This window comes from Pelecanus crispus, chromosome 17 (genome assembly GCF_030463565.1).
Source record: "Pelecanus crispus isolate bPelCri1 chromosome 17, bPelCri1.pri, whole genome shotgun sequence".
NCBI lineage: Eukaryota > Metazoa > Chordata > Aves > Pelecaniformes > Pelecanidae > Pelecanus > Pelecanus crispus.
Window position 1 is genome coordinate 2077995 of NC_134659.1, and position 15225 is coordinate 2093219.

A 15225-nucleotide genomic window follows, 5' to 3' on the forward strand; every position below is an offset into this window, starting at 1 on the left:
CCTGGTATAAGTCTGAGAGCTCAGGACCCTGCCGGCAGCCCCTCGCCCTGCTCAGCTGAGCAGAGCTGAAAGCAGCAGCCAGAAAACCACGGTACAGTGAGAGGTGCCGAACCAAGCCGCGTGCCTGGGTGATCAGAGAGGTCCTCATCCCTCGGGCCCAGCGGTGCTGGGGGAAGCAGAGAGCTCCGCCGGCACCAGGCGGGAGAGCCGGAGGCCAGAGCCAGGCCAGGTGAGGGTGGGTGTGAGGAGTGCTGCAGGGCAAAGTTGGAGACAGAAATGGGTCAAACAAATGAGTCATTAACTAAGCTTGCAACGTTTGATATTCTTCCCCAGATTTGCATACGCATGGTTAGAATAAACTTCCTTCGCTATTAAGGTCACTACGAATGCATCAGAAGGAAAATACAATTGAGTTATTAAAACACGCGTTCTCGTGGCAGCAGCCTGCGAGAGGCATTGCCCTGGCACCTCAGCCCAGCTGGCGAGAGGGGCCCTGCCCGGAGATCTGCTTTCCTCGTTTTCTGATTTCCCACCTAAGGCTGTGCTCCCGCTTCCCTGGGGATGCTCTTCTGTTTGCGCAGACCCCGGGCTCGCTCCAGCGCATCCCTGCCCCGGGCGCTGCCCGCTCCAGGCAGCACCCCGCTCGCTGGAGCCGCAGGGTGCGACGCGGAGCTGAATCCCACAGGGATGCACCATACTTACACCAGCAGACGGTCCCCAAAATGCTGCCATGTGGCATGGAGGGTTGGCCTCAGAGATGGAGGAGGTGGTTACTGCAAATATTAGCAGCTGTCATGGACCGTGCATCTAACTGGCAGCCAGTTAGTGTGGAATAAAAACCACCCAGCCGGTTTGCTGGCAGCTGGGCCACCCCATGTCTGAAAAGGGTCTGCGTTCTTTCAGAAACATTTCATAAACAGTTAATTTCTTCCAACATGAATCAAAAGCACTTGCTGGATTCTTTGCACTCCAAGGCCCAGCAGAAGCGTTACCGTAGACTTGAAGCATTCTTGACTTGTAAAACAACTGATCCAATTTTTCCAGGCTTGCCTTGTTTTCCCTTTCTAGAAACTAAAAATTAAGTCTGGTGTCTGTGCAACATTGTGCTTTATTTTACGCCAAGGCAACAATGTGCATTAAATCCCAGCTTGTATTTTATTACTGAATGAATTGTGAGGTTACTTTAAGACTGTCTTTTGAGTGCGTGTTTTCCCAAACTTTTATTGTATCAAAACATCCCTCCAAAGAAATTATTATCCCATGAAGGACCCTGAGCCTGGACTTCTGGCTAGGCCTGGCTGTTACCATATAGACCTCCCAAGGTGATAACCTCCTCCGTAACGCCTCCTTTTCCCCCCCAGGTGCCTGTCTTGTGTGAACAGCGCTTTCCGCTGCCACTGGTGCAAGTACCGGAACCTCTGCACTCACGACCCCACCACGTGCTCCTTTCAGGAGGGACGGATCAACATCTCTGAGGTACCAGACCGGGGTTTCAGTACTCTTGAGCTCTTTCTTCTTTGCTTTTCTATGGCATAATTAGTGTAACCAATGCTTATGTGAGATTTTTCAACTTTCCATGGGTCAGGGCTCCTCTCTTGGCTGGCATCAAAAAGTACAGATAGAGCTTTAAAGGAGCGTGGCAAGAAAGTATCAGTTCAGCAAGAATGATGTGTCTCAACCGGAATGCCAAAGCTAATCCCATCTCTGATATGCTCAGGGTGTGCTCAGGTTCATTAATAACTGTAATTGCTGTAGTGCTTTCCTTCAGGGGTCTCCAAGACTTCTCCAAGACCAGTGCATTTCAGCAGCTCCGCTTTACACACAAGGCGTGCAGGGATTTGCCCGACAGCAAGCAACAAGTCAGATGCAGAGCTCTTGGTGGGACTCATTCATGGGTTGTGTTGGCAGGCCTGAAATTTATGGCAGGAGCCTGACTGTAAACAGAATGTAAGAAGGGAATTACGGTCGTGAACAGCCCCAGACTTTGGAGAAGAGAATTTATTCAGGTTCCAGCACTGTGGACCAGGATCCATCTCTGTTAGCAGTTAATAAAAGGTGTGGGGCTCAAGTCCAAAAATGCTTTTAACGGTTTGAAGGAGGCATAGCCCGTTAACAGCTCTGCCAGGTCTTCTGTATGTCCCGAGGCAAGGAGCCATGGAGGAAAGGAGCTTGTTAGCACGAATTCCTGCTCAAAGGTTATCATTAACCCCTTGGTCTGGGGTTTCTGCACCCGTTGTCTTGTCTGATTCCCATGCTGCTGTCTGCTTCAGGTTCACCAAGTACCGAGCAGATACAGCCTCTGATGCTGGTAGGGTCCTGGTCTTTGCCCTTACTGCCCCTACACATAGCTTTGTGGCACCTGAAATGGGTGCGGGTCCTAAAGCTGCAAGGAAAAAAAAGGCTGTAAAAGGTGCTTGAAAATCCTGAGTGTCTTGGAAAGTGGGAAAGGCAGCAGGGAGGACATGTACAAATATTAGAAAAAGAAAAGAGAGTAAGATTAGCCAGCATCAAGACAAACCCCTTGGTGAGATGCAGATATGGAAAAGCAGGGGAGATCGGTCAGTAGAGTAAAACACTGAGCTGCTAAAAAGTAGTGACTGAAGTTGCCAGGCTGTTGCTAAACCAATAATAAACTTGAAACTTAGACAACTCATGGGTCTTTCCGGTTAAAATGCTGCCAGGAGGCACGCAGACACAAGACAAGAAACGTTAATGAGCTGCATGTGTACGTACCTCCGTGGGGATCTGCAAGAGCCGAGGGATGGGCAGCGTCACCGGGAGCCGGCGCTGCCTCCTGCGCCTGCAAGGGACGGGGAGAGGGGCTCAGCAGCAGCCTCAAAGAGCTGCCCCAGGCGGCAAAGGGAACGGATACCCGAGGAGAAGCATCCACCCTGGGGACAAACCAAAAGCTTTCTCAGTCCAGTTCAAAGCCAAGAAACTTCCTTTCAACAGAACAGGAGAAAGCAAAAACCTTTGCTTTTCCTTCTCTTGAGTGATGTGGGGGTTTTTCTCCTTCACACTCAAAGCATCACTGTCTTCCCAGGCTTTGCAGTTGTAGTTCTCAGTTTTATAGGCCTTCAACCCCATGATCTCAGAAGTGTTTGACAAGTCTCTGGTAAAGTAGGACAACCCCATTATCTCCGTTTTTCTCCTGGGAATGCACAGGACTTGCCTGAGATCACACAGAGGGAGCGAGTGGAGGAGTTGGTATCTCTGCCAGTTCCTGCTGGGATCACAGGACTGTCGCATCTCCAAAGAACTTCCTCTGTTGTCTTCATCTTGTAGAGGTTGTTTCTTACCAGGGGATGCTACTTGATATCTAACGCTTTCCTGGTGATAGCTTTTGATAAGGGCTGATGATAACGATGCAGATGCTCCACCGTTCATCATGACTTCTCCAGACCTCTGAACACACAGGCAAAACCAGCCACCAAAACCTAATTTGTTTGCTTATTTAAAGTAAATGAATTGCCGCTTGCGTACACAGTGCAGTGTTAATGCTTTTATTACGGGCATTTCACTCCGGCTAACACAAGGCATGAAATAAATGCCTCGTAAAGAGTTTCCTCTCTTAAAACAATTCAGATCACAATGTTCTCATTGTGTCATGGCCTGATGTGTTAGCAAAATGTTTGTGCTTACCATCGTCGGTCCCTTCCTAGCAGAGAATCGGTTGTGTTTGGAGCTAGACCGGTGCTGCCAGTGCTGCGGTGGTAACCATGGCTGTGCCTCTGCCACGGAGGGAGCAGCGCCGGTGCGTGCTGCCCTACTTTCAGTCCCATGTGCCTCTTCTCATGTAAGATTTGCACACGTGTTCACACGGAGTTGGAAATTTTCTCGTGCCTTTATATTTAATTTAAGAGAAGATATCTTGAATATTCCCTTTTACTCCTGGCCCATCAGAATTTGTGTCCCAGTGGGATTCAATGTGTAACGAACTCCCTTTGATGCTCCTAGGAGTCGTCTGTCTTGAGAAGGGAATAGAGCTCAAAGCCTCAGCCACTTTACAAGGTGATGGGGGAAAGAAAGCCCTTCTTCATGAGCTGTGCACTTGCTCCTTGCAATCTCCTGGCTGTATTGATGGAGCTAAATGGTGCCTCTTTGCCCTGCTTTCCATGAAAATACAGCCGAGAGAACAAGCTTTTTCTGTCTCTCCGCCTGCCCTGTCAACAGGAATTGTTTGCTAACATCTCAGGGCAAGGCTCAGCCGTAGACGCGGCTGATGCACAGGACAGCCCCTGAAGTCAGGCTGGTGCTTTGTCGGGGGTAGCGAGTGGCCTGTGAAGCCATCGGTAAGAGAAATGGTGCCCCTTGAGTGTCAGATCTCTGTTTTGCATCACGCTGTCGTATTTGCAAAAGTGAAAACATGCAAAGCATGTTTGGTTTGGAGTTGTTGGTATTTAAATACAGCACCCTTCGCAGCCTTTAAAGCAGAGGTGTCTTCCAGGACAGAGCTGGCTGTTCTTCATGTCCTCCATCTGGTGGGAAGTTTCTGACATGGGGTGAGCCCAACTCTTTTGAGGGCTCTGTTTCCAGGTAGCCAGTTCTCTAGGAGTTAATAATTAGACAAGCAACTTTATTTTCTCAGCCTTTTCTTAGCCCAGGGCTTCATTTGTCCGCAGAAGGTGCCTGCTTAGTTATTGCTGTCCAAAGAGCAGTGGGAAGGCAAAGGTCTGGGGCTGGCTTGCACCCACAAAAGCAGGGTTTCTCCAAGAAGAGGCCTCGTGGGTGTGGAGCGCTGATTGTCTCGGATCAGGCCTATGATAGCATTTTAATGTGTCTGAGGTGGTTGGGTTTGTGTGTGTGCGAGGCTGTAAGATGTCTCTAAATGTATAAAACATGCAGATGAAGAGGAATGTAGATGCATAAATATATCCTTACACCCCATCCCGATGGAGAGCTAGAACCAAATAAATCCTATTAGTTTCCCACAATGTGGGATCCCGCCGCTCTTTGATGTCCACTGTGTGCAGATAATGCCATTTCCACATGCGAGATGCTGAATCGGGGACGGAGCATTTCAGATTCTGGGAGTTTAGTGCAGCGCCAGGTCTGACTCCTTTAAATTCTCATTGCTTTTAGAGCAACACCTTTGCAGCTGGCTGTGCCCTTGGATGCTGAGTGCTGATTGAAGTGCCTTGAAGGAAATAAACCAAACCCAAACCTTCCTCCTATCTGTCCTTACAATCCCCACCATTGAATACCTGAATGGGAACTATGGTGGGCGGGAGAGAACTCAGAGCCTCATCTAAGTCCACCAAAGTCAGCAAATGACTTTGCTGGGTCACATCTAACTTCTGGAGAGATGTGTTTGTCTGAAAAAGTACCAAAGCCCAGTTGCAGCAAGATTAACTCGCCTCAATTTGAGAAGATTGGTTCGAGCTTATTGGCGACACTTTTTTCATCCGTAGATCTGTGGTGTGTATAGCCTAGAGCATTTGGTGTTTGGAGGGGGAAAGAGCCACGCGGCAAAGTGCTCCGCAGGGCTGCAGGGAGATGCTCCCACCTGTAACCTGGCCGTGTTCGAGGGGATTGCTCCTGTCCTCACCTCCGGTACGCAAAGGGTTGTTTATGGGAGAGAAATAGGCTCGCCAGCCTTCTGCGTTTTGCATGGCTGTAAATATCACAGTACTTCATAAATTAATGGCGAAGAGCCGGGTGACAGCACGCGCGTACAGCGCGGAGCTCAGGACAAAAGGGCGCTGGGTAGGAACTTAACAGTGAGGAAGGTCTCGCTTCAGTTGCCTTTCTTCTCATGTTTGGTTTCTAAAGAGCAAGGTCTGCTCTCCTTTCCAGTAGCGTAAATGAAGAATAATGTGTTTCAGTGAGTGATGGGGACCGTAATTTATATCATTGGGAACGCAACTGTGAGCCAGGGGTTTACATTCATGTGCCAGATTCGTTTATATTTATAACTTTAAAATATGTGTAGCAAGTTAACATTTGTGGAGGGTTTGTTTTTTTTTTTAAGAGGAAAAGTATAAAAACGTTATATTTTCTTCCATTTGAGTTAAATCCCATAGTCAAAAGAAATGTCTGCCATTTCTAGGCAATTTTTTCCAAATAATAGCAAGAAGATTTGACCTACTAAAACTGCTCTGCTAAATGCAAATAATAACCATGGGTGCTCTGTTCTACTCCAGACAGATGCGTATCACGGGTCTTTAAGGTATTTATAGACCTTGGAGTCTTTGAGGCTAAAAAGTGTTGGAGAAGCATAAAATGTCTTTGTAAATTGTGTGCGATGCTACTTCCTATGCAGAATATTCCCTGAGAGTCTGTGCCACTCATGCATTGGAGTCTTGTCTTTCTCCAGCAGATCTTCTGATTTGTGTTTATTCTGGTGTACAGAAGTCAAGAAGGATAATGAGAGGATTCAGCGTGTGTTTGTTTAGTGAGAGGAGGCAATAATGGCCTTTCTAACCCACTGCAGGATTTACTTCTCATGAATTAAAAAACAAAGTAAACTGATTATGGAACAAATTGTATATTCCACTGGCTGCAGTTCTCCCTGTTATTCTGTGTGTGCTGGATGCTCAGCTCTTCCTGGCGCTAGCATGGGGAAGTGCAGAGCGAGCACCCAGACCCGAGCCCCGCAAACCAGGGGTGGCCTCGTCATTTACCACCGTGAGGGGACCTTTGCCACGGCCACACAGCTCCGATCCCAGCAGCAGGACCGGTGCTGCCAGCCGCTTCCCAGTTCATCCCGAAATTCCTGTAAGTGAATAAACCTTGACAGAGGCATTGCTAAAGCCGACAATATACCTCTAACAAAACAATTTATGTTAGCACTGGCTTTTAGCTCAGGTGGCACGCGGAAGAGGTGGTGAATGGACAAACCATCCTGCCAGGCGAGCTTTCGTACGGCATCGCCCGCCCTCAACTCTGCGTGCGCAGCCTGGGACCGAGGTGCTGCTGCAGCAGCACCCTCGTGAGACCCGCACCCGCGCGCGCACGCTCCATGGGAAGGCTTCTGCGTGCAGGGACGTGCACGTGCATTGCTGTGGCAGCAATGTAAAAAACAAACAAAAAAGACGACCTGAAAGCTGAACAGCGAGCCTGGATGGGAAATGGCACAGACAGGGAAGAGGGGGCCTCCAGCAGCGTTCTGCAACGTGTGCGGCGTCTGCGCGAGCCCCGTGCCCTCCGCAAGCTCCTGCAGCTTTTGCGGCTTCACTCGCTCATCTGGTAAATTCAGCAGCAGCTGCCAGCAGCAGTGCGGCTCCCCACGAGGGCCCTGGGCTTTCGGTAGCGTGGCATCTTCCTACATACCCCTCCATCCCAAAGTGTGTATCCCCTTATTAGTGCGATCGCTGTAGCTGTCGGCCAGCGCAGAGGGGCTGCCTTTCTCGGTGTTTCCCTGAGTGGCGTGCACTCGCAGGCTGCATGCCTTTTTTTCACCGGAATCCCAATGTGACATTTTTCTCCCACTGAAACCAAAGGAAAAAAAATCTATTATGTCCTACTCATCTCTAATGACAGCAGAACAATTTTCGCTACCAGCGTTTTCAGCACTACAGAGCAGATTTGAAACTGTAAGTCCTCTGCCATGTCTCTAAAGGAAGAAGCATTTCTTTAACAGTCGTCTCACGAAAAGGCAGTGGCCAGGAGGGATAATGGTCCATAACATATTCATAATTTTCAGGACTGTGCACGGAGGTTCTCCCACCGGTGATGTGGTTGGAGATTTTTTGTTTTCAATCATAACGTGATAAAAGATTTTAAGGCTGCAGGGTGCCTTTCCTCCCAAACACAGGCTTTCCACAGAGCTGGGGACCTCGCTGGAGCGGAGCCATTTGTCTCCCATTGGTCCTCAATATGACTTTGAGGTTAAATGCGACACCTGAAATGCAGCCAGATCTCGAGTAGGAGATGGTACAGGTGCGCGGTGCATAACGAGGAGGAAGGAATGCGCGTGCAAAGTGCGCTCGGGAGAGCTGGCAGTTGGATGGAAAACACCGTGGATCTTAGGAGTTTGCTGGTGGTGGTGTAAAGGCTGAGCTGGGGGTTGGATCCGTGATACCAGGGTCTGCGGGAAGCTCAGAGCTGAGCTTCATGGTGGCATTCCCCTCCAGCCTGCAAACCTGCTCCACGGCAGAAAAGGGCTTTTCTTTCCTTCCCAGCACAGCCCGCTTTCTGGCCATTGGAGTTTAAAATCGCTCTCGGCTGTTAATCCGTGAAAGTCCCTGTTAGAAATAAAATAAAAAATATATAAGGAAAAGTGCTACTAAAAATGTTTATGAGGCAGCAGTTTAAGCTACTGGCTTCTCCAAACTGGGGTAGCATCTGTTTCTCATTTACAGCTTGCCTGAGCCAGTAGCGAAACAACATCGCATCGGTCTGGCTGTGAGCTGGAGAGGGAGCGCGGCTTGGCGTGCTCAGTGGTCACTCGTGGGGGGATTTTCTCCCTGGATACGCAGGCCTGGCGGGAGCCTGGTGGGGATGGCTCTCCGTGCAGTGCCATCCGGATGCTTTAATTGCTAAGCAGGGTGGCAAAGGGCTTGGGATGCCAGCTTGGGATTTGGCAGAGGGAAGGCAGACGTCAGTCCATTTTTTTCTAAAACTTCTACTTTAGCTTGGGATTAATCATTCAGTGTCAGATACAGGTACTTAGCTACCTAGTTCCATTAGATCAAAGCAAATTAGAGCTAAACAGAATGTAAATACTTCTGACGGTCAGAGCCTTTGTCTCTGCATGTTGCAGTTCCCGGTATGCAAATCGAGGAAAAACCGTATCTCCCAGTGTGTTACGAAGAGATAATGTTTTGGCTGTTGAGATCTTATGGGAGGAATGTCATACAATTACCAGGCACTGATGGTCTTTTTTTGCACTTCATCTCAGAGCATCATTTAGACGTGTAGTTTGTGCTCGTGGGGAACTGGAGATGTGCTCATCTGTAGAATGATGTTTGCAGGGAGAGTTTCCTTTTATTTTGCGTACAGCATCTTGCATAGCAAAGTCTTCGGCTCCTGCAATATTAAAACTTGCTATTAATTTACAATTGCGTTATTTTGGCCAGATAGTGGCAGAAGCGGAAACAAATCACACTTCTCTGGGCTTAATGTTTTAATTGCTGTGCTTAGTTTTCAGAATATATAGTTTTGGAGGCAGCAGCATTTTGCTCTTTTCTTTGCTCCTTTATTGCAATCACACAGATGTTTGAAATATTTTCGTATGGTTTTCAATGGAAAATTTAATAGACTGCTTCCACTTTCATGGTATTTTGTACACTCAAAAATCTGGCTCTTTTTTCAGGGACTGAGGAACTATCATCACTCATTTTTCACTGCCTCTGGCTGAAAACTCCTGAGCCTTAACTTGTTTATAAAATAACCATCAAGGACGAAGTACCATTCTTTATTTAATGTCACCTTTATTTAATGCCATAGGGCAGTTCTGGAAGCCTTTGGGGTTCAGGGAGCAGTCCGTTCCATTCCCGCAGCGGGCGATGAAGCTCCCCTCACGCTGGCCGCGTACTGCCGGCGGGCTCGCGTCAGCTCTGCGCCGGTTGTCCGCCGGCCTCGTGCCGGGTCTTGCAGGAGCAGGGCCTGCTTAATCTCCTCTTTCATGCAAGAGGCTTCAGTTCCTAATCAGGAAAGGCCTGAAGTGAAATGTTTTTGTGCTGTTTTGTCTCAGCCCCCCCTTCCCTCCTCCGGACTCCCGCTGAGCAGCCTCTCCCCACTCCTGGAGCTCAGCGTCCCTCGCTTTTTCTGGTTGTCTCCCGAAAAGCTTTTGCTCTGGCCTGGCAGGGTGATGGACTGTTCTGTAAGGCTCTAGCTGTAACATATTTCTGAATTTGCATTTGTCTCAGAAAAATGCATTCCTGGAGCAGCTCCTGATTGCATCCCGGAGGTGCAGAAGGACCTTGCTCTGCAGCGGGAGCCACTGGCCGTTTGTTGGAATCGCTGAGCTGGGCTGGGCCATCCCCCTCCTCCTGCCCGTGGGGCTGGCAGGGACCCTGTGCAGGCGGGCAGGCCGGGTTTGCTGTCTCCAGGCTAATGTAGAAAGGCTTAGGGTGCCTGAAGGGACTGTGGCCAGAAGAGTTGGAGGCTTAAGGTTTTGAAGCCCAAAGGGTGCTGTGAAGAAGGCAAAGGACCGATGTCCATAGAACAGAATAGAATCATCAAATTGTTTAGGTTGGAAAAGCCCTTTAAGATCATCCAGTCCAACCATTAACCTGCACTACCAAGCCCACACTAAACCAATCAAGGGTAGACCAGACTGAACCATGTCCCCAAGTGCCACCTCTGCCCGTTTCTTGAACACTTCCAGATCCCAGGGGCAGCAGAGCTCATTTGGCATCTTCTGGGCTGGCCTTCCTCCTCCTCCGATGGTCTCCCCAGCGAACACCCAGTGGCAGGAGATCTGCAGGTGCCATCGCTTGTTGATAATTTTGCTGCTTTCACTGAGCACCAAGGGACGCGTGGCAGTCCCGGTCACGGCCCAGCATCCACCCCACTGACACATACGGAGATGCAGTTGTACACAAATTAATTAGATTTTGTTTCAGTCCTCCCTGCTCTGTGAGAGATCCCTCCTCGGTATTAGCTCCTCAGATCCAAGGATGGCCACTTTTTTGAAAGCCGTGAGACCTTTACAAATACTGTTTGCTGGAGGAGGCTCGGAGTTTATTGCACGTGCCAAACCCTTTGCTACAGTTCCTAAGAGAAAAGGCTGGTTTTGCTGACTAGACAGAATTTCAGAAGGCCCAGGGGGATCAGGATTAGGGTGCTTCATCCCATCTGTGAAAACCCCGTCCCTACTCTTCTGGGTACTGACTGCAACCAAATCCTCCCGTCCTTGGGCATCCTCCACTTCCCAGCAGCACAGAGCAGAGAAGAGCGTTGCTTTAGAGGTAGGAAGGGCAGTTCAGGTCTCGGTGCCTTGCCCACCCGGCCGGCGGAGCCCCAGCTAAGGGAAAACGCTGTGCGAGCAGCGTGGGAGCATTGCAGTGAGCTGGCCGGGCACTGCGGAAAGGCCAGAGGTGTCGGAGCACAGTAAGGGCTGAGTGCAGATAGAGCAGAAATTAACATCACCTCGGAAATTAATGGCACGCTGGCGTACTTTCGCTCAGATAAAGCAGAGCAGAACAGTACCTGGTAGCGAGAGGGAACCACGTCCCGTGCTGATCAGTCTCGCTCTGAAGCAGCACGCAGCCGAGGGGTGTAAGGAGCAAAATGGGATTAGGAGGAGGCCCAGGGAGCGCAGCGTGTGCCTGGGAGCAGCCCGTCGCCCTCCTGGAGCAGCGAGGCTCAGGCGGAGCTGGAGCAGCTGATAATGCGCTGCTGCTGCTGCGGGAGGGCAGGGCGAGAGCTTGTGTCTCCACAGATAAAGCCCATGGCAAGCTCAGAGTGGAGAGGATGCCTTCAATTTATTCCCCAAATAGCAGTGTTCCTTCTTCTGTGACTGCAGTGAGAAAATCAGCACCAGTCCCGGAGCAGGGGGACTGTAATGGGGTTTCTTTATCTCTGCACTCAGCCTGCAGCTGCGTGGGTGGACTGAGAAGTGGCTGGTGCTGCGTGCTGAGCGTGTCCTGGGACATCAGCCCTGCCGCCGGAGACCTGGCCAGACCTGCGGGCACGCCGTCACCACTGTAACCTCCCCCTCTCTTTTATTGCCCCCCAGGACTGTCCCCAGCTCTTCCCCACAGAGGAGATCCTGATCCCGGTGGGAGAGGTGAAACCCATCACACTGAAGGCGAGAAACCTGCCCCAGCCCCAGTCCGGCCAGCGCGGGTACGAGTGCGTCCTCAGCATCCAGGGCGTGATCCACCGCGTGCCCGCCCTGCGCTTCAACAGCTCCAGCGTCCAGTGCCAGAACAGCTCGGTGAGGGACTGGGAGGGGAACGTGGCGAAAAGGTGCCCAAAACGGGTGTCAGCTCCGAAGAGCTGCAAAGGGGGTGGGCTCAGCTACGGGGAGAGAGAAAAATCCCGGCGTTAAACTCATCCCGAACTCCAGGTGGGAACTTGCCGTGGGTATGCGAGGAGTTTCGTTAGACCATCCCAGAGACGTTCCTTTATCGGGCGGTTCCCTGTCTGCTTGTGGGGGTCAGCGAGGGGAAGGGGGAATGCGAGGAAGGGGTTAAGGCAGGCTAATTCACAGGGGGGAGATAAGGCGAGTCGCAGACCCCTTATCGGGGAGCTGTCGAATTCCAGGTCGCGGTGGCTGGATGAATACAGTAATGCTGAAAAGCAGCGTGGTGCAGGGAAGGAGGGGAAAGGAAAGCTGCCAGGGGAGAGAGCGCAGCGCAGCAGAGAGGGAAATTATCTGAATGCCGCTGCCGAGAAGCAGGCAGGGGAGGACAGCTCTCCTCCGCGGGATGGGGCTGAGCCCTGCCAACCGACCTGGCAGGATTTTACCCCAGAACGCCCAAAGTCACCGTGGCAGGTACTTGGGGATGCCAAAAGACATATGGCAAACGCAGGCTTCCCAAAGGGCACCCACGTTTGGGTCTCACGTGGCACCGCTTCAGCTGGAGGATGGGCAGGGAAGAGCGTGGTCCTTCCCCTCCTCGCCGTGCGTTCGAAGGGGTCCACGGGCAAACAGGGCACATTCAGCTTGGTTTAGGCAGCAGAACAGGGTCTACTTTATTATTCAGTGCAGATGGTCTTAAATTGTTAATGAAGTGTTGAATTTTTAAAAATTTCACTGGATATTTATATATCGCTGGCCATCTTTGGGCCTTGCAGCTTGGTGGATAATAAATGTATTAATACTGTATAGTACTTTTCCTATTCAAAGTGACTTATAAACATTAGAGAAGCATTTTTATACCTGTTAGGCTAATAGGAAGTGGTAGGTAGAGAATGTAAGGGCAATTCTGTACTCACAGCTCTATCACTTGTACCAAAGATCTAGTTTCACACCAACTCAGTAAAACCCAGGCAAGGTGTATCAGTACAAGCAAGTGTAAGTTAAAACTGTACAACTCTTGCACGGGGACAGTCAAAGCAGTCTGCTTTGGTTTAATCATCATTCCCTCATCCCAAAGAGGATGGCAGTGTTTGCTCACCTTTTTAAGTCTTTTTAGCAGGTCTCGATTGACTTAAAGAGAGCATCAGAATAAGACCTCATTGGTGCTAATTGTGATAATGGGAATTTCAGAATACGTTGGGAATTCACCTAAAGCATCCAGATTCACTCTGCCACGGCCCCCAGGATGTCCATGAGAAGGTGAACAGTGCAAGCCAGTGCTACCCTAGACTAGGCTGAAGCAGAAACTGGGAAGGGCCTCTCTGCGCCATCTATTTTTCCTCAGCTGTTGCCTATCTCATCAGCCCAAGCTGTGCAGCGTGATTTTTAAGCTCCCAGTCACACTAGGGTGCATGGTGACTCTATAAGAAGATAGCCTGAAGGCAGCAGTCCTTCCAGGCTGATTAACTGGAGGGGCCGTATTGATAAGCTAGAGACTGAGTGACAAGAGCAACCACTGTGAGTGGAATAATTAATCTATTACCTCTCACAAGGACTAGATCTGATTTAATTATCTCTTCCTGGTGAGGAGGAGGGAGTCAAAGGAGGACCCTGGAGATGAAGTGTAGACATGGTAGTGGTTCAGACGTCAGCACATGTTTTTAAGCAGAGAATAATCACGGTTTCTTTAAAAAAAAAAAATTATTTTCCTGTTAGTGTCTCTGATAGATCCTCCCAAGCATTTCATTCTCGATCTTCTCCTTCAGTATCTCTACGATGGGATGGACATAAGCAACTTAGCAGTGGACTTTGCTGTGGTTTGGAACGGGAACTTTGTTATTGACAACCCAGAGGATCTGAAAGGTAACGTCTGTCTGAGCTGGCTTTCAGGTGACGGGATGGGGGGCTGTGACGGGCGCTGGGCAGTGGCTGTTGGGGCAGGGCGGCGTTGGCTGCCATCACTGCGGCTGCAGGCAGGGACGCTGGGGTCCTGCTGGATCCCACTTTGGGCGAGAGCAACTCGCTCTGCTCCACTGATAGTGGTGCTCACTGAGCCCCACTGATGCAGCCTTGGCTTTGGAAACCACATGTGCAGATCCACTCTGCGGCTCGTTAAGTCGCAACTCAGCACGTGCCTTTGCTGTAAGTGCGAGAGCAGCTGTAGTCCGTATGAATATTTAAATTCTTGACTTCGCCCTGAGCGCCCATCCCCTCTTCCCGCAGTGCACCTCTACAAGTGCGCAGCCCAGCGCGAGAGCTGCGGGCTCTGCCTGAAAGCCGACCCCAAGTTCGAGTGCGGCTGGTGCAGCGGCGAGGCCAAGTGCACGCTGCGGCCGCACTGCAGTGCGCCCTCCGCCCAGCCCTGGCTCGACTGGTCCAGCAGGAACGTCAAGTGCTCCAACCCCCGCATCACCGAGGTAAGAGCTTGCCTCTCCCGCCCCTTCTTACTCCAAAAGTGGTTTTGCGTCTGTCTCCCTCTCCGAAAATCTGCCGTTGTCCATCCGGCGCTGAAGAACGGGGAATAAAACGCTCCGCTACTTTCCGTGGAATTAATGTGCAGATCCGCCGGCACGTGGCCAAGGTGTGCAGCCCACCGCCCCGCCGTGCAGCTGTCACTCGCCGGGATGCGGCCAGCATTGGGGTGACCGCTATGGACTGTTGCAGGAATGCTAATTAAACTAGGGAGCTAATTAGTCTATAATTGATGCTTCTGATGCTTCTGTTCAGACCACTGAGGGATGCAAGATGTCTCCCAGGAGCATTTTTAGCGGTAAAACTGCACTTGGTCTGTTAACGTTACTATTAGGAGTGACACTCTTATCAGGTGGGAATGGAAGAAGATTTTGGTTTCTCACTTAATTAACTCCCCCAAAAAGCCTTCCTTGCCCTGTGCATGTGTCCATGCTGAACCAGTTAGTTCCAAGCAGCCCGTTGCACTGGTGCTGGTGGCTACAGGAACGCCTGGCAGGGCAGGAGCAGGGCTCCTCAGCACACAAACTTCTGCCAGCTGAATAAGGACCCCAGCACGTGTGGAAGTTCCCTCTCAACTCAAATTAGTTTCTACACCAGCCTAGCTAAACTGGCTGCTGCTCAGAGCCCCGGGAGGAAGACATCAGCCTCCTTTTTATGGAAGAGGGGAGGAAAGCGTGGAGGCTGGTGGTGCTGTAGCAGGGCTGGGGCTGACTGGGGGAGGATGCTGCTGAGGAGGGTCCGTCCATCCCGCAGGGATGTTACCAGGCCTTTGGTTTTTTCTTTCTTAGACCTTCTGCCCAGCCACATTATACCTTTGACGGGCAGGTATTTCTCTTGTG

General features: G+C 50.6%; 1 protein-coding gene across 1 annotated transcript in view; it reads left to right on the plus strand.

Annotated features, from left to right (window-relative positions):
• PLXNA2 (plexin A2) overlaps positions 1-15225 on the plus strand; it is a 154283-nt gene that overhangs the window by 94921 nt on the left and 44137 nt on the right. The window contains exons 8-11 of the mRNA XM_075722534.1: positions 1362-1476; positions 11627-11827; positions 13681-13777; positions 14138-14331. Of these exons, the coding sequence (XP_075578649.1) occupies positions 1362-1476; positions 11627-11827; positions 13681-13777; positions 14138-14331 (607 nt within the window). The remainder of the gene's footprint in view (positions 1-1361; positions 1477-11626; positions 11828-13680; positions 13778-14137; positions 14332-15225) is intronic.